At 45.0% G+C, this 19,493-nt stretch overlaps 1 protein-coding gene across 3 annotated transcripts; it reads right to left on the reverse strand.

The window, feature by feature from the left end:
- Positions 1-724: 724 nt before the first annotated feature.
- Positions 725-18,331, reverse strand: SMIM9 (small integral membrane protein 9). 3 transcript variants are annotated; one of them, XM_038748358.1, is made up of 5 exons: positions 17,674-18,331; positions 16,393-16,494; positions 11,189-11,504; positions 7,548-7,677; positions 725-919 (listed from the first exon to the last, which is right to left on the reverse strand). In XM_038748358.1, exons 3-5 carry the CDS (start codon positions 11,418-11,420, stop codon positions 892-894), a joined length of 390 nt encoding a protein of 129 aa, XP_038604286.1. In that variant the 5' UTR covers positions 11,421-11,504; positions 16,393-16,494; positions 17,674-18,331; the 3' UTR covers positions 725-891. The 3 variants fall into 3 exon arrangements, with proteins under 3 accessions (XP_038604286.1, XP_038604287.1, XP_038604288.1); XM_038748359.1 differs by lacking the exon at positions 16,393-16,494; XM_038748360.1 differs by lacking the exons at positions 16,393-16,494; positions 17,674-18,331 and adding an exon at positions 14,287-14,371.
- Positions 18,332-19,493: the final 1,162 nt, after the last annotated feature.

The following is a 19,493-nucleotide window of genomic DNA, read 5'->3' on the forward strand; positions in this document are numbered from 1 at the left end:
AAGCATTTAGCAAGTGTCAATATTATTATTACTATTATTGTTACGGCTTTGGGGAGCAGAATGTGGTGGTAGAACCGACGCGGAAGGCTAGCTTGCCTTTGGTTGCCAAAGAGGTTGCCCGCTGGCTGCCCTCAAGAGAAGGGAGAGAGGGCAAAATAGGCTTGTCCCAGTCCTGGGACCCCCTCGATGAGATGGTAACCTCCATGGCAGCTCCTTTCATTACCTATTCTAGTATTTAGTTCTCACTGTCAGGTTCTTTCTAACCTAAGTCCTTCATCCTGCCATTTAAATTCATTTTCTCTTGTTCAGTCCTCACTGTAGGAGATGAGCCATTCACCGTTCTCTTTATAGACTTCAAAGCCATAATTAGGCCAGCTTCAGCTAAATTCCCCTCCAGGAAAAATCCAGAATCGTAGGCAAAAACTCAATTGGTTTAGTTTTCCCTCCGAAGTGCTATTTTCCAAGTCCTGACGTAATCTCTGTGACTCTCCCTGTCTTCCTCTCTTCTCTGAGGTTAAAAGTTCTGCCTCATAAATACCAGGGTTATTATTCCTCCCAAGTCCAGATGGAGAAACCAAGGCACAAAGAACAAATTTCATCGACAGTCAGTCTCCTATTTCTCTTCTCTAACGGGTCACTCACTGCATATATGCACTGCAAACCACATCTCAGGAAAACAAGTCTGGCGAGAGTTTATTTTAAAATATTAAATTTAATCCTGGATGGCAAGGATTTTATTCTTTGAAAACCAAAAGAGATTTAAGCATAAGTAGGTTAGCCCACTGCAGTTTTCCTATTTTTAGGAATTCCCAAGATAGATATCCGGCACCTGGAATTTCTGCCTCCCCCTTAGGTTGGATTCAGGAATAACTGGAGTCTTCTGGCGGTTCTTCACTGAGTTGGGTCATCCACAAGAACACTGGCAGTGAGGAGAGAAAGAGAGGGATGCTGAGCCTAGAAGGCTCATGCAGAGAGGAAAATGAGGAAACTAAAGAAGGCTTAAGGAAATGGGAAAAAGGTAACTACTCTAACAAACGCGCACACCTAACCAACTTCCCCGTACTCCCGCCCCACCTCCACCTCCCACCCCAAACACACCGAGGAAAAATGGGAACATTTTCAAAGATCCAACTAGATGTAATTCATCCTAGCTTTCCTAATAGTCGAACAGTTATTGCCTCAGTCTGTGGTAGTTAGTAGCCAGAATAATTGCCTGCATGTGGGTGGGAGAGAGGAATCATCATCATCAATCGTATTTATTGAGCGCTTACTGTGTGCAGAGCACTGTACTAAGCACTTGGGAAGTCCAAGTTGGCAACATATAGAGACAGTCCCTACCCAACAGTGGGCTCACAGTCTAAAAGGGGGAGACAGAGAACAAAACTAAACATACTAACAAAATAAAATAAATAGACTGTAATGGAGTAGAAGGAATAAGGTGAGGGTTCTTTTTTTTTTCTTGGATCAACAAAAGCTATGAAGCTCTTCTGGGGGTTGGATGCTGTTATTTCTTATCCACCAGAATGCTCCCCTCCCCAGGTCTGTGTACAGAGATAAGCGGCACCTCTCCTTCTCATGAAACTGGTGGAGAACAGCCAGATGGCTGTGGGGTAGCTGAAATCAGGAGCAGCTGCCGATAGACTGGCCAAATACTTCTCCCTCTCGATCTCCGACCTCAACTGTGTCCACACACAGTCCCTCTCTCACCACCCCGGTCTCCTGGGAATGGGGGCAGCGCTTAGACAGTGACCCCCCTACTGTGTAGCTGACAGAAAAGCAAAGGGAGAAGAAAAAATAAACACCACACAACTCCAATTTGGTAAAGGATAGGGCTTCCGAGGGTCTGATATGAGCGGAGGCAAAGTTAAGGCCCCTCTGAGAGGCTGCAGAATGTTTGGGATCCGCACTGTTCCTGCCGTGCTGATGTTTCCTTTTTCTCTGGCTCAGGCAGTACTTGGAACTCATTTCTCAGGGCCAGCCAACTTTAGAGGCTGGGGAGGGTGTGAGCCGGCAAGATAAGAGTATGTTTGTCTCGGGCTGTGGGATTTTATTTTCCCAGAGGCCTGGACCCCAGGAACTCAAGAGAATGACCCTGATTATTTTTCCCCAATTTAGTGGCAACCCATCTGGGATCAGGATGGTCTAAACAGAGAAAGACCTTAGGCCCGAAGAGGGCTCAACAGCTACATAGACTGATGCTGGAGGATGCCCAGAGTGGTCCCTAGTGAATTCAGAGCCCACGCTTCAGCCATGAAGACAATTCAACTAAGCAGCTCTGCTCACCTTCAGTTCCCTGCTTGGAAATAAGTCTGTGTCTGATCTGACTATCTTGATCTACCCCAGTGGATGGTAGCATGGTATTTGCACTTAAATACCGCAGTAATGGAGAGGCATATCTTTCTTAATGCAACCTTGTTGTGGGCAGGGAATGTGTCTGTTATATTGTATTGTCTGCTTCACTGCATTCTCCCAAGAGCTTAGTAAATTGCTCTGCACACAGTGAACATCAATAAATACGATTGACTGACTGACTGACCGGTTTGCCAGTCAGTGAAGCTCATCGGTCTCCACACCGCAAGAGATTTGCCTTGATTTCCCTGGGCCATCTGGGGACCTATTCATGCCTGGATTTGTATTGACCTTGCTTTGCTTCCTAGTTCACATTCAAGAATCTCAGAACAATCAATCAATCAATCAATCGTATTTATTGAGCACTTACTGTGTGCAGAGCACTGTACTAAGCGCTTGGGAAGTACAAGTTGGCAACATATAGAGGGCTCACAATCTAGAAGCAGCATGGCCTAATGAAAAGATCACAGACCTGGGGGTCAGAGGTCCTGGGTTTTCATCCTGGTTCCGCCACTTGCTTGCTGTGTTACCTGGGGCACGTCACTAAATTTCTGTGTACCTCAGTTTTCTCACCTGTAAAATGGGGATTCAGTGTCCTTTCTCCCTCCTACTTAGACTGTGAGCCCCACTTGGGACGGGAACTGAGTCCAGCATGATTAACTTGTATCTTCTCCAGCGCTAGCTTAGAACAGTGCTTGACATGTAGTACGGGCTTAACAAATATCATCGTTAATAGAAAACCAATCATTAATTCCAACAGCACAATATCTGGGAGGAAGATAAGCATGGTGACAGCTACTGCCAAAATCACAAAGAAAAACAGTGGGAGAGATGGAAACAGGAATCAAGTTTTCTTAACATGGTGTTCAAAGCTAGCTCTCATTAACAAATATTCCCTTTCAACCTCTCCTCACCATCATCCCTCAGAGCCAACCATTTTCCCTCAGGATTCCATGTGGATCAAAAATGGGTTATTTCAATGTGTCTACTGACTCTGTAATATTGTACTCTCCCAGTGCTCTGACCACAGTAAGTGCTCAATAAATAAGGGTGATTCATTGATTTTCTATACCACCTAGTCCCATCCTCTTGTAAGGAAGGAGCATTCATTCATTCATCCATTTATTCATTCAATCATATTTATTGAACGCTTACTGTGGGCAGAGCACTGTACTAAGCACTCGGGAAGTACAAGTTGGCAACATATAGAGATGGTCCCTACCCAACAACGGGCTCACAGTCTACAAGGGAGAGACAGACAGCAAAGCAAAACATGTGGACAGGTGTCAAGTCACCAGAATAAATAGAAATAAAGCTAGATGCACATCATTAACAAAATAAATATAACAGTAAATATGCACAAGTAAAACAAAGAGTAATAAATCTGTGCAAACATATATACAGGTGCTGTGGGGAGGGGAAGGAGGTAGGGCGGAGGGGATGGGGAGGAGGAGAGGAAAAAGGGGGCTCAGTCTGGGATCTGGGAAGGCCTCCTGGAGGAGGTGAGCTCTCAGTAGGGCTTTGAAGGGCGGAAGAGAGCTGGCTTGGCAGATGTGCGAAGGGAGGGCATTCCAGGCCAGGGGGAGGATGTGGGCCGGGGGTCCGTTGCATTAACATTAAGATGCAAGTAATTTCTAGTGGAGGCAAAATCTTCATTATAATAATAATTATGGTATTTGTTAAGCACTTAATACGTACCAGGCCCTGAACTAAGTGCTGGGGTGGGTGCAATGAAATGCGGTTGGACACAGTCCCTGTCCTGCCTGGGGCTCACAGTCTTGATCCCCACTTTACAGATGAGGCAACTTGAGAAGTGAAATGGCTTGCCCAAGGCCACACAGCAGACAAGTGGTAGAGCTGGGATTAAAACTCATGACCTTTTGATTCCCAGGCCAGTGCTCTATCCACTATGCCATGCTACTTCTATCCAGAGCTACCATATTATATCTTAATCCCCATTCTGCAGATGAGGTAACTGAGGCCCAGGGAAGTGAAGCCACTTGCCCAGGATAACCCAGCAGACAAGTGGCAGAGCTGGGATTGGAACCCAGAACTTTCCGACTCCCAGACCTATGGTCTATCCATTAGGCCCTGCTGCTTCCTCAAATGCGATAGCTGCTAACTAATCCACCACCATCTTCTCAAACTCTTTCACGTCCCGCCTCTTCAGCCCGCGGCTCGGACGCTACCACGCAGCTGTAGATACTCCCGAGCTTTGGTAGGCAGAACGGGGTCATTACCGAAACTAATGTCATCTTCCACTTTGAACTGTAATTGAAATAGTTTCGGGGAGATTTATCCCTGGTAGTGAACAGACTAAACCCCCAGTTTAAAAATCAGCTTTCCGTTTCACACCGGCTTTTCTCATCTACAACGTCACCTCGGCCAATGCGAGCGTGTGATTCTCTCCTCTCAGACACGTCCCGTGTCTACCTCCCTTCTGCTGTCCTAAACGCTGTGTTCGGTCCAAGATAATTCGGTTGAACCCAGTCCCCGTCCCACAGTGGGTTCCTGATCTAAGGGGGAGGGAGAACACGTATTTCATCCCCATTTTAAGGAAGGGGAGACAGAAGCCCAGAGAAATGAAGTTTTGGCATTATGTTGCATTATGTTGCCAATTTGTACTTCCCAAGCGCTTAGTACAGTGCTCTGCACATAGTAAGCGCTCAATAAATACGATTGATGATGATGATGATGATGATGATGATGAAATGAAGTGACTGACTCAAGGTCAGTGCCTGTCCCCCACGGGGCTCACCGTCTTCATCCCCGTTTTCCAGATGAGAGAACTGAGGCCCAGAGAAGTGAAGTGACCCGTCCGAGGTCACCCAGCAGTCAAGGGGTGGAGTTGGGATTGGAACCCAGGTCTTCCTGACTCCCAGGGCTGGGCTCTAATAATAATGATGGCGTTTGTTAAGTGCCTACTGTGTTCCAAGCACTGTTCTAAGTGCTGGGGTAAATATAATCAGGTTGTCTTAAGTGGGGCTCACAGTCTTAATCCCCATTTTAACAGATGAGGTAACTGAGGCACAGAGAAGTGAAGTGACTTTTTTTGAATAGCATTTATTAAGCGCTTACTATGTGCAAAGCACTGTTCTCCCAGTGACTTGCCCGAAGTCACACAGCTGACAAGTGGCGAAGTCGGGATTACAACCCACAACCTCTGATTCCCAAGCCCGTGCTCGTTCCACTAAGCCACGGGCTCTAGCCACTGGGCCACGCTGCTTTTGACGGACGGGACCCGCCGACGGCCGCGGTGACCACAGCCGGGCCGGAGAGCCTGGGCCTCATCATCATCATCATCAATCGTATTTACTGAGCGCTTACTGTGTGCAGAGCACTGTACTAAGCGCTTGGGAAGTGCAAATTGGCCTCGAGGGCAGGGGCCTCAGTAGCCACCACAGTCTTCCCCGCCAGGGTCGGCGGGCCCCTTCAGGCTTCCCTCTGGGCCTGTCCACCTTGTGGAATGTTGTTCTTTCCCAAGCGCTTAGTACAGTCCCCACAGCACCTGTATATATGTTTGTACATATTTATTACTTTATTTATTTTACTTGTACATATTTATTCTATTTATTTTATTTGGTTTCTATGTTTTGTTTTGTTGTCTGTCTCCCCCTTCTAGACTGTGAGCCCGCTGTTGGGTAGGGACCGTCTCTATGTGTTGCCAACTTGTACTTCCCAAGCGCTTAGTACAGTGCTCTGCACACAGTAAGCGCTCAATAAATACGATTGAATGAATGAATATCTATCTTGGAGGACTGAAAGTAGTCGAAAGGAAGACAGGTCTATAAAGAGACATTGAAAGTCCAGAGTCCCATTGTACTGATATGATTTTTAAACAATTTGCCCTCCTTTTTTTTTTTTTGATGGCATTTGTTAAGCGCTTACTATGTGCAGAGCACTGTTCTAAGCGCTGAGAACTGTCCTTATTTCTCTAAACTCTAAATGTCAGTGAGAGGCAGTGAGATTCAACTAGGTCCAATCTTGAGGAAGTAGAGGAGCTGAGCTAAAAATTGACCCCTTTTAAGGGTTGGTTGAGGAAAGCATTTAGGAGAGGCAGTGTGGTGTAGTAGAAGCTCATTCATAGAGAAGCAGCATGGCTCAGTGTAAAGAGCCCGGGCTTGGGAGTCAGAGGTCATGGGTTCTAATCCTGACTCCGCCACATGTCTGCTGTGCGACCTTGAGCAAGTCACTTCACTTCTCTGAGCCTCTGTTCCCTCATCTGTAAAATGAGGATGAAGACTGTGAGCCCCACGTGGGACAACCTGATCACCTTGTAACCTCCCCAGCACTTACAACAGTGCCTTGCACATAGTAATAATAATAATAATACTAATGATGGCATTTGTTAAGCGCTTACTATGTGCAGAGCACTGATCTAAGTGCTGGGGGTGGATACAGGGTGATCAAGTTGTCCCACATGGGGCTCACAGTCTTAATCCCCATTTTACAGATGAGGTAACTGAGGCTCAGAGAAGTTAAGTGACTTGCCTAAGGTCACACAGCATGTCCACAGACATGTGGCAGAGCTGGGATTCGAACCCATGTCCTCTGACTCCAAAGCCCATGCTCTTCTCCACTGAGCCATGCTGTTCCTCTTAGTAAGTGCTTAACAAATGCCATTACTATTATTATTAAATCGAAGGACCCAGATTCCAGTCCAAGCTCTACCACGGCCTACTCTGTGACCTTGGGTAAGTCACTTCACCTCTCTCCCTCAGTTTCTTCATCTGCAAAATGGAAATAATAATACCTGGTTGTCTACCTACCTCACACACGAGGACAACAGTGAGATAATCAATCAACCAATGATATTTATCGAGTGCTTACTGTGTCCGGAGCGCAGTACTAAGCGCTTGGGAGAGTACGACAGAGATAGTTCCCTGCCTGCAAGAGATAAGTAATATGAGAGTGCTTTGGGAATAAAATCATATACAAAAAGACAAGGTGTTATTTAGCACTACTGGGTAGATGATTTAGCCCAGATCACTTCTATTAGGGCCTGGTCGGGAGGCTGCATTTAATGATGGCCCGGAATATTTGAGGAACTAGGGCTAGCAGACTCAGTGTCTGGACTTGGAGGGTTCCTTATGATGGAAATAGAGGTAGTAGGTTTTAATGATAGCTCTCCACCTCCTCCTGATACCAATCACAGAGGAAATCCTGCCACATCTGTCCTCTGTTAGTAGATAACTTACGTGAAGCAGCAGAGAAGGAACATAATCCCGGAAGTGATGGGAATGGCATACAGAGCTGATCGTGGGATGGAATCCCTAACATGATCCCAGAGATCGTCCAAGAAGTTTTCTACCAAGGACCGGCGAATTCCTGCAATGAGGAGAGATGCACTGTGGGAAAGAGGCACATCAATCACCATGACAACCTTCTGGTAGGAGGATAGAGGAATATGGGAGAGGGAAGGGATGGGAAGGAACGCAGCGTGGCTTACTGGAGAAAGCATGGGCTTGAGAGTCAGAGGACCTGAGTTCTAATTCTGACTCCTCCACTTGTCTGCTGTGTGACCTTGAGCAAGTCACTTCCCTTCTCTGTGCCTCAGTTCACTAATGGGTGGGTTCAATATCTGTTCTCCCTCCAACTGAGACCGTGAGCCCTATGAGAGACCAGATTAGCTTGAATCTACCCCAGTGCTTAGAACAATGCTTTGACACATTAGTGCTTAACAAATACTATTATTATTATTGTTTCTGTCACAGTGCTTAGTAAATCCTTTGTTTGGCATATAGTAAGTGCTTAATCAATACCATTATTATTGTTGAGAAACAGTAATATAGCGTGGCTCAGTGGAAAGAGCCCAGGATTGGGATTCAGAGATCATGGGTTCTAACCCCAGCTCTGCCACTTGTCAGCTGTGTGACTTTGGGCAAGTCACTTCACTTCTCTGAGCCTCAGTGACCTCATCTGTAAAATGGGGATTAAGACTTTGAGCCCCACGTGGGACAACCTGATCACCTTGTATCCCCCCAGCGCTTAGAACTGTGCTTGGCACATAGTAAGCACTTAACAAATACCATCATTATTATTATTATTTTTATTAATAGACCAGAGAACAGCACTGCACAATTATGTCACTGGATTAACAAATCTCCTAATGTAACAGATTCTCAGGAAAAGAGAGATGTCTATCTGAGTGAGAGCATTAGAGGGGATGAACTTCAGATCCTTCCTGCCCTATTATATTTCCTATAATGAGCCCCCTTTACTCTCCTATAATTAATAGGAGTCCAACGTGCGAAAGTCAGAAATTAATCCTTCCGCTTTATGCCGCTTTGGTCAGAACCTTATTAGAGTCCTAAGATCTAATTTTGATTACCACACTTTTATGTGGAGAAACTGGAGAAGGTGGAAAAAAATTGACAGGACAATTAAAGGAAAGGAAAATAGGTTCTAAGAGAAGAAGTTAAAAGGAACCAGAGTGGAAAGGCTCTGGGGAACTTCATAACTGTGGGACCCTGTCTGACCTGATTACCTTATACTCTCCCTCAGTATTTAAAAGACTGTTTGACACAGAGGGAGCTCTTAATAAATGCCCCTATTATTATTCAAGCCCATGAAGAAGTTTTTGTTGTTGTTGTTATTGTTGTTATTGTTGTTGTAGGAATGCCAACTAACGGTTCTCCGTGTCCACTGAGGACTAAGCAAGAATAAGTTTAATTTAAAGCAGAAAGATTTTGGTGGACATAAGGAGAAGCAACATAGCCTAGTGGAGAGATCACTGACCTGAGAGTCAGAAGGACCTAGGTTCTAGACCTGTCCCTGCCATTTGTCTGCCGTGTGACCTTGGATAAGTCACTTAACTTTTCTGTGCCTCAGTTACCTCATCATTAAAATGGGGATTAAAACCGTGAGTCCTAAGTGGGACATGGGCTGTGTCCCACCTGATTTACTTATATCTACCCCCAGTGTTTAGAACAGTGCTTGGCATATAGTAAGGGCTTAAATACCATAAAAAAAATTAGGAAGAACTTTGGACCATCAGAGTGCTAAAATACTGAAGAGATGTTGTAGGTTATGCACTTCCCACTGTTGGAGATCTTTAAGATCTTCGAGGAAGGATACCTGCATTGTTTGTAATTAATTTGCCCTGAAACAGGGGCTAGGAGTCTAAGATTCTATGAAAACAGCAGGGGAGAGGAAGAAAGACGTGTTTAACAACCACACATGGTTCTTTAATAATGAAAAGGCATTTTTCTTCCACTCTCCACTTTGGAATGAGGAGGTATGCCTGACAGGGGCTTTATAGGTAGATTTTTGTTGGGGGTGTTTCAATTCTTGGAAACTGATGACTAGGAAGCAATCATTTCTAGGATTTTCCTCTGATTCCTAAAATTCAAAGTTAGTTTCTGATTGGCATCCCTATTGATGAATCCCCTGGGGATGATTTCCCTGCATCAGGTTCTCTTTTTGCTAAAGGACTGAGAAATGAATGTTAACCATTTTTGCATCGAAGGTCTTTTCTGATTGCTCCCACTCTTACTGCATCCTATTTTGAATATCGAACTTATCCTGTGGAGTTCTCTGGGATCCTAGTAGGCTCTCTGGAATCTGTGCAGGGGCGATTTTCCTTCACTACCACACAGTTCAGCGTGATCCTCAAGTCAAGTCTTCCCTAGATTCAGTTTAGGGGCTGTTGTGTCGAGTCTTCCAGGCCGCAGGGGCCAAATATTGTCAAGACATAGGCCAGTAGGGTACAGAAGATGTGGTCCAAGAGACTCAACTCGTAGCTTTCCCCTAAAGGAGGACAAGGCCTGTGCTCCTCCAGATCATTTTCATCCCTCTCTCTCCCCTCAGCTAAACGGTAGCTTCTAGACTGTGAGCCCGCTGTTGGGTAGGGACTGTCTCTATATGTTGCCAACTTGTACTTCCCAAGCACTTAGTACAGTGCTCTGCACACAGTAAGAGCTCAATAAATACGATTGGTTGAATGAATGAATAGTAGAGACTTTGAGGAGGGGCCTGAGGAAAGCGGGGCCCTTAGAATAAAAGTGCTGGCAGCCAAGGCCCAACCTAGGGTCCCTGAGATGGGGCAGAGCGGGAAGTTGGCATTTCCTTCCTCTCTGCCACTCTTCTATGAGGCTCCCAGGTGCTCTTAAGCTCGGAACCACTTCAGAGCAATGCAGCTGAAAGGAAGGAACTGCTTTGCGCTGCGTGGTCTGATGCGGCTCTCTCAGTGACCCACTAAGACCTTCTCATCATCAGGAGCCTGAGGAACGTGGGCCCCAGGAACCCAAAACACCTGGCTCGGGGACCCCTAGAACACATCCTGTATGTGCCTTCTCAGCCTCCAATATATCTCACTGGGATTGGGGGAGAAGCAGTGTGGCTCAGTGGCTAGAACACGGACCTCGGAGTCAGAAGGACCTGAGTTCTAATCCTAGATCTGCCACATGTCTGCTGTGTGGCCTCGGGCAAGTCACTTCATTTCTCTGGGCCTAGTTATCTCATCCGTAAAATGCGGATTAAGAGTGTGAGCACCATGTGGGACAGGAACTGTGTCCAACCTGGTTAACTTGTTTTGACCTCAATGGTTAGAACAGTGCTTGGCACATACTAAGTGCTTAACAAGTACCATCATTATTATTCTTATTATTAGCTGACTGGACTCATAGAGAAGAGGTACTGAATCTCCATTTTGCAGATGAGAAAATTGAGGCACAGAGCAGCTGACTTGCCCAATGTCATAAGCCAGACAAATGGCAGAATCGGGGTGGGTCACGGGAGGTGGTTCTGTGTCCACCAGTGGATTTTTCCGGTTTGGGACACCATAGGTCAGCACACCCCAGGAGTTTCTTTGACCGGTCGTGACTTCCATACTACTTACTGCGGATTTGCTGCTCTGGGTTGTGGCTCTTCCCCGCAACAAAGGTCCGAAGATCCGTTTTGATCTTGATAGCCCGGAGCTGTCTCTGGAGTTGCCTTGGAGCGGTTTTCTCTCTAGCCCCAAGGCTAGGAGAAAGGGAGTGAACGGCAGGGGTCAAGCCGGGAGAGCAGGAGGAGGAGATCAGCAGGAGCTCAATTTTCAGCAGCAGCAGTAGCAACGAGGGAAGATTCATGACTCACTCTCTCCAATCTAACCCAATTTAGGGCCCGATCTCTTCTCAAGTCCTTTCTCTCTCTTTAGGTCCTTTGAAAGTAAACTGATATGAAAAGGAAAAGCACATTAATTACTCCCAGTGGGAGAAGACTCATCACCTATTCTGGGCAAAGCGTTCAAGTCTGGTTGCAGGATCTGGGGCCACAGTCGCCGTTAGGACACAAGCCAAAAGGGTCTTTAAACACGCAAGCAATAACTGGCATGAGGAACATGGAACTCTATTGTTCTGCTTGTAGATCAATCAATTGCATTTATTGAGCATTTACTGTGTGCAGAGCATTTTACTAAGCGCTTCAGAGAGTCTACTATGTAAGAGTCGGTAGACACATTCCCTGACCACAAAGAGCTTGCAGCAAACAGGGAGAGACAGACATTAAAATAAATAAATTACAGATATGTACATAAGTGCTGTGGGGAGGTAACAGTTGAAGCACACAGTGTGTCCGTTGTTGTACTCTTCCAAGCACTACAATGCTCAGCGCTTAGAACAGTGTTTGGCACATAGTAAGTGCTTAACAAATGCCATCATTGTTATTATTACAGTGCTCTGCACACAGGAAGTGCTCAATAAATAGACTGGGAGCCCATTGTGGGCAGGGATTGTCTCTGTTGCTGAATTGTAGTTCCCAAGCGCTTGGTACAGTGCTCTGCACATAGTAAGCGCTCAATAAATATGATTGAATGAATGAATAAATAGGATTGAATGAATGAAAGAAAATATAATTGACTGACCGGCTGTAGGAATTATACTTCGGACACTGAATGGTTTTAATGGTTTCATGGTTTAAGACTGTGAGCCCCACGTGGGAAAACCTGATCATCTTGTATCCATCCCAGCTCTTAGAACAGTGCTTTGCACATAGTAAGTGCTTAACAAATGCTATTATTATTATTATTATTATTATTATTATTATTATTATTATTATTATTATTAATGAAGAGTGAACTGAACCTCCTTGCCCTGAGCTAGCAGAGGAGAGAATGCTTAGTCTTGCAGCTGACCTGTGAGTCCCAACTCACACTGCCTTGTCGGAATCATAATAATAATAATAGCATTTATTAAGTGCTTACTATGTGCAAAGCACTGTTCTAGGAATGGTTCCTCACTGATTCAGTTGGGATCGGGTGGGCTTTTCAGGGCTCTCCCTCATCCACCCAATCAATCAGAGGTATTTATTGAACACTTACTCTACGCAGAGCACTGTGAGCCCACTGTGGGCAGGGATTGTCTCTTTTTATTGCTGAATTGTACTTTCCAAGTGCCTAGTACAGTGCTCTGCACACAGCAATCACTCAGTAAATATGACTGAATGAATGAATGTACTAAGCACTTGGGAGAGTACAATAGAGTTAGTAGACACGATCCCTACCCTCGAGGAGCTTACAGTTTTAATTCATTATAATTATTATGGTATTTGTTAAGTGCTTACTATGTGCTGAGCACTGTTCTAAGGGCTGGGAGAGATACAAGTTCCACGTGAGGCTCACAGTCTTAATCCCCATTTTCCAGATGAGGTCACTGAGGCACAGAGAAGTGAAGTGAAGTAACTTGCCCGAGGCCTTCCCAGACTGAGCCACCTCCTTCATCTCCCTTTCCTCCCCCTCCCCATCCCCCCTGCCTTACCTCCTTCCCCTCCCCACAGCACCTATATATATGTATATATGTTTGTACGTATTTATTACTCTATTTATTTTATTGGTACATATTTATTCTATTTATTTTATTTTATTTTGTTAATATGTTTTATTTTATTGTCTTTAGACTGTGAGCCCACTGTTGGGTAGATACCGTCTCTATATGTTGCCAACTTGTACTTCCCAAGCACTTAGTACAGTGCTCTGCACACAGTAAGTGCTCAATAAATACGATTGAATGAATGAATGAATGTACTTCCCAAGTGCTTAGTACAGTGCTCTGCACACAGTAAGCGCTCAATAAATACGATTGAATGAATGAATGAATGAATGAAAGGCCACACAGCAGACAAGTGGCGGAGCCAGGATTAGAACCCATGTCCTCTGACTCCCAAGCCCGGGTTTTTTCCACTGAGCCATGGTGCTTCTCAATCTAGCGGGGACACTTGGCATGGAGTCTGGGTAGACCTTGTAGGTGATAGGATGTGATAGTGTTCCTGGGAATGAGGTCAGATAATAGTGTAATGGATAGAGCTTGGGCTTGGGAGTCAGAAGTTCACAGGTTCTAATCCCGGCTCCGCCACTCGTCTGCTGTGTGACCTTGGGCAAGTCACTTCACTTCTCTGTGCCTCAGTTACCTCGTCTGTAAAATATGGATTGAGACTGCGAACCCCAAATGGGACAGGAACTGTGTCCAACTTGATTTGCTTGTATCCATCCCAGTGCTTAGTACAGTGTCTGGCACAAATACCATCATTATAACCCTCTGGTTTAGCCTAGGCAAGTTCAACTCAGTTTCCCATTGACTGGGGGAAGGAGCAGTTCCAAGGACTGGCAAAAGAAAGAAAAGAATCCTAGAACTGGGTTCCTCTGAGATCTTGGGAAGCAACATGGCCTAGTGGAAAGAGTCCGGGACTGGAAATCAGAAGACCTGGGTTCTAATCCCGGCCCTGCCACTTGCCTGCTGTGTGACCTTGGGCAAATCAGTTAACTTCCCTATGCCACCACTTCCTCATCTGAAAAATGGGGAATAAATACCGGGTTTCCCTTCCCAGCTTAGGCCATGAGCCTCATGTAGGACAGGAACTGTGTCTGATCTGATTATCTCCTACCTACCTTAGTTCAAGGCTTATAAGCACTCAGTTCATTGCTCAGTATATTAAGAACTTAAAAAATACCACAATTAGTACCTTGCCAGACTTGAGCTTCGTGGAACTACCAGCTGTATTTTAAAACATTTAAAATCGAAAAGACCTGTTTTGTACGGGCTTTCTTCACCCAAATTTCCACGTGGCAACATTTTCTGGGGCTTCCTGAAGAGAGAGCAATCCATATTATCTGGCTTCTGAGGATTTCAGCAGCACATTACAGAACAAATCACCAGTTGGGAACCAAGTTAGCTCCCTGTACTGTAATCAGTCAGGAGGGCTCTGGGCTATTTCTGGGTGAGCTGTGCTATATAAAAATCCATTCTGTTTGTGTGGCTTGGCTGGAGGTTTGGCAAGCATATAGTGTTCTAGCCCTGCATGCTCCTGTTAGCCTACAGCTCTGTAGAATCCATCTTAGATTTAGCTTTAAAATAATTATTCCAAAGAAATACTGTAACCTGCACCTAATCCAGGGCAAGAGGAGGGCTTAATATGCTACATTATTCAACTGGACAACCAAAACTCTATGATAATCGATAAGCAGGGCTTTTAAAGTTAGCAAAATCGCATGTGCTTTTTAAAGTTTCAAAAATTATAACGGAAAACATTTACATCACACTTTCTATTTAACTCCGGTGATATATTAACTAAATACAACCTTCTTCATCCTATGGAGCATGGGTATTCCTTTTGAATGCTTATTTTTATTTCCTTGATTTTGTTACTTAACTGCTCTAACTCTTCATTATGGCTTCAGCCATTTATAACGTGTTTTCTCCAGTAGACTGTAAACTCTTGGTGTTGAGGATCACAATGCATACTACCGTACGTTCTCAAAGTGCCTAATGAAATTCATTCATTCAGTCGTATTCATTGAGTGCTTACTGTGTGCAGAGCACTGTACTAAGCGCTTGGAAAGTGCAATTCAGCAATAGAGACTATCCCTGCCCACAATGGGCTTACAATCTAGAAGATGCTTGGCACATAATAATGATGGTATTTGTTAAGCACTTATTATGTGCTAATCACTATACTAGACACCGGAATAGATACTTGTTAATCAGGTTGGACACAGGTCCTGCGCCGCATCATCATCAATCATATTTATTGAGCGCTTACTGTATGCAGAGCACTGTACCAAGCGCTTGGGAAGTACAAATTGGCAACATATAGAGACAGTCCCTACCCAACAGTGGGCTCACAGTCTAAAAATGGGGCTTGCACTTTAAATGGGAGGGAATAAAATTTAATCCCCATTTTACAGTTGAGAAAACTGAGGCACAGAGAAGTGACTTGTCCAAGATCACACAGCGAACAGGTGGCAGAGCTGGAGTTGGAACCCAGGCCCTCTGATTCCCAGACCTCTGCTTTTTCCACTAGCCATGCTGCTTCACGAGGTGGACGCCACAAGGGCTGAGGATCCGTGTGAAGGAACGGATTTTAGTGAAGTTGGTTCGCGCAGCTCCCTTTGAATTATTTCATCCCTGCCTGTCACATTCCAGCTGGGGCATGGATGGCACAGATAGATAGGTGGGCAGGGGAGCAACCCATTGAAAAGTGATTGCAGCATAGTGCCAGAGTGATTAGGCAGGCGGTTTCCTCCGTAGCCTCAGTGGTCTTTGCTATCCACATCATCGAGCTATTTCAGCTCTTAGAACAGTGCTTTGCACATAGTAAGCGCTTAATAAATTCCATTATTATTATTATTATTATTTTCAGGATTCTTGCTGGACTCAGAATTCCCTGGGCAGTCCTTCAGTCAGCAACCTCCATTACTGATGGCTTGGCCCCGACAATCACTTTCCCCATGCAGGAGCAGGACTGGAACCCAAGTCTCCTGATTCCCAGAAGTGTGTTTTTTTTTTTCCCACCGGTCCAACAGCAGGGCTGCCAGCGAGACCTCAACTGTGACCCCAGAGCTGGGGCTTATGATCATTTTCGTTGCCTTCATTTGGCTCTCCCACCCAGAACCTGTTGCCAAAGACACCTGAAACAACATTAAAAATAAAGCACTGCAATTCAACACTATTTTTATGATGCTCATTTTGAAAGTCTCCTTCATCCCTCTTTGGCGGGGATCTGTGGTTAGGGTGGCAACTGGAATAATGCTTTTCTTTTATTCCTTTTGAAGTCAATATCTGAACTTACCTCTGAGCGGTTTCTTAACTCCAGCCCCGTTGCGGTCTTTGGTTCATTGAAGAACTCCAATCCAGCACAAGGCTTCTGTTTCATTCCCCCGGATCATGACTTCTTGATTTATTACAGACTCCAAGTCAGTGTTTCAAGAGCCTGATAGAGCCCTCCAATCTCCTTTCCCCCAACTTCCTCCCCAAACTTGACCTGCCCTGCTGCTTCCCCCCACCCACCAGAGCAAGATAATTTATGATCAGTCAATCAATGGTATTTATTGAGCACTTACTTTGTACATAGCACTGTACTAAGTGTTCAGGAGAGTACAATACAACAGAGTTAGCAGGAACATTTCCTGCCCACAAAGAGCTTACAGTCAAGATGGGGAGATAGTAATATAAATTAATCAATTATGGATACCACAAAGAGCCTACAGTCAAGAGGGGGAGATAGACAGTAATATAAATTAATCAATTATGGATCCGTACATAAGTGCTGTGGGGCTGAGGGTGAGGCGGGAACTATCAAATACTTAAAGGGAACAGATCCATGAAGATAAAGTGCTCCATCTGTTAGCTAGGGAGGACTACCCTTACTGTTTCCTAGCCATGAGAGAATTTTCTAATGAGTTTTCTGCTTTGGTCTAACTGCCTTCTCCCATTGTGGGATTTTTTATTTTTTGTTAATCTTAAATAGTTAATTGTAGCCTGCCCTCTTGTAGTTCATGTCTAATTTTCTCTAGTCTGCCCTCCTCCATTTAAATTGTGTGTCCTCTGTGGGCCAGAAACTGTGTCTAAATTAATGTCCACCTAGTCTCACTGGTGCTGTTTACAGTGCTTTGCATATTGAAAATGCTCATTCTTATCCACTTCCTTTCAAGGGATTAAACCAACTGCCCAAATGGATCAAAAATAGCGAAACGCATCAACACACTTGGAAAGCTTATTAAGGGGAGGAACAAGCTGCTGTTCCTTCATACAATTTTATAATATCTAGGGCAGTCAGAGGATATTACATACTGACTCTCCCTCAGGGACAAGTTGGACTCAGTTCAGAAAGGAGTTCTCTCCCCTCTGAGATTGAGTCAACAAGGGAGAGGGCAAAAGGAAATGGGTGAAGTCTCTCTGATTACCTCTATCCCTTCCCTCCATCTCTGGGTTTACTCAACTGAACAGCAGAGTCATGAAACAAGCATCAGGGAAAGAAGGAAAGAAATTATTTTCTCTCATTCTGTGCCCCCCTTTGTCCTACTGAATTGAATGAATGAATGAATGAACATGCCCAGGGCACAGGTATTACCTTCACAACGAGAGACCAGGGAACAGTTTGATGAGTTGGTGGGGTAGATGAACAAGTGACCGATTCTCAATTAGCCAGAAAATCTTCTCAGGGGAGGAGACAGTGTCAGGCTAAGATCCTCCTTATGCTCCCAGGAATTCCACTTGAATTCTACTACCTTTTATTATGTCATAGACAGTGTTAATCTCTCCTTCTACTTCAGCATCCAAACACATCCCGGGTAGATTAGGTTTCCCCATCCAGAATCAGATGGGACTCGAGGAAGATCTAAGTGTCCAAGACTGGACCTCTTTAGTTGTTCGGCCACTTGACTCATGTATTACAGAATCGTAGAGCTGGAAGGGATTAAAGACGGCACCAGATCCTAACCCCCGTCTCTGGTTCAGATGGCTATTTATTCCCTTATGAAGGCTCCAGGGACGAGATTGAGAATGAGTCCAGACCAAGATAGAGCAACAGATTCAGAATGTGCCACTTCAGCATCACTTACCAGTGATACTTGGACAGCATCCCACCACCCAGTGGCCTCCACCCTAACCAACAAACTGCCCTGGGAGAATCAGGCCGGATTCCAGGAGACGAAAGAGGGAAATGGCCTGGGTTGACCCCAAGTGCCATTGAAAAGCAGCATGGCTTAGTGAATAGAGCACAGGCCTGGGATTCAGAAGGACCTGGGCTCTACATGTCTGCTGTGCAATCTTGGGACAGTTACTTCACTTCTCTGGGGCACATAGTAAGCTCTTAATAAGAACTATTATTATTGTTATTCTGAGCCCATCTAGCCCTGTAGCAGAGGTAGGGAGTCAGGTGAGAGGGCATGCGTTAGGTAGCATCTTGTGAACTTTCTCATCGATTCCACTAATTTCTGAATATTGATCCTCTTGTTTTCTTGTTTTGTTTTTAATGACATTGGTTAATTGCTTACTATGTGTCAAGCGCTATACTAAGTGCTAAGATAGATAGAGCTAATCAGGTTCAACACAGTCCATATCCCACAAGAGGTTTACAAGCTTAACCCCCGTTTTACAGATGAGATAACTGAGGCACAGAGCAGTTAAGTGACTTCCCCGAGGTCACACAGCAGACAAGAGGCAGAGCTGGGATTAGAATCCATGTCCTTCAGACTTCCAGGTCTGTGCTCTAAGTGCTAGGCCATGCTGCTTCTCTTCTGCCCTGAAAATCCTAAGGATATCCCTTGGCCTCCTGTGACTTGGGAAAAGAGATTCTAAGCTTCTTGAAATTAGGAACTGTGTCTACTTTATTTCAGTCTCCCAATATGTTCAGTATGGTGTTCTGCTCACAGTGAGCACTCAGTAAATACCAATGATTGATTGAGCCCACTGTTGGGTAGGGACGGTCTCTATATGTTGCCAACTTGTACTTCCCAAGCGCTTAGTACAGTGCTCTGCACACAGTAAGCGCTCAATAAATACGATTGATTGATTGAGCTTTGATGTGTAAGCTCCTTATGGGCAGGGAATGTGTCTGCTAATTCTGTATTGTACTCTCCCATGCTCTTAGTACAGTGCTCTGCACATATAAAGAGCTCAACAAATGCCCTTGGTGGATAGAAATGGAATCAGTGAGGGAAGTTATGGAAGAGGAAAAATCACATCCAGGATTACTTTACAGAAAGCTATTTACAAGGGGATACAGCAAAATCAAGTTGAAGCATCAAGCTAGAGGGATATCTGTCTTCCCTGAACCCTTCACCTATGCGCCGGGTAGAAACATGAGAGCTTAAGTGGAAAAAAACCAGCAGTTGGAAAGTAGCTGAGCCATCTCAGACATACTGTAGTTACTACTATCTGCCCTGCAGG

Source organism: Tachyglossus aculeatus, chromosome 6, assembly GCF_015852505.1.
Source record: "Tachyglossus aculeatus isolate mTacAcu1 chromosome 6, mTacAcu1.pri, whole genome shotgun sequence".
Lineage (NCBI taxonomy): Eukaryota > Metazoa > Chordata > Mammalia > Monotremata > Tachyglossidae > Tachyglossus > Tachyglossus aculeatus.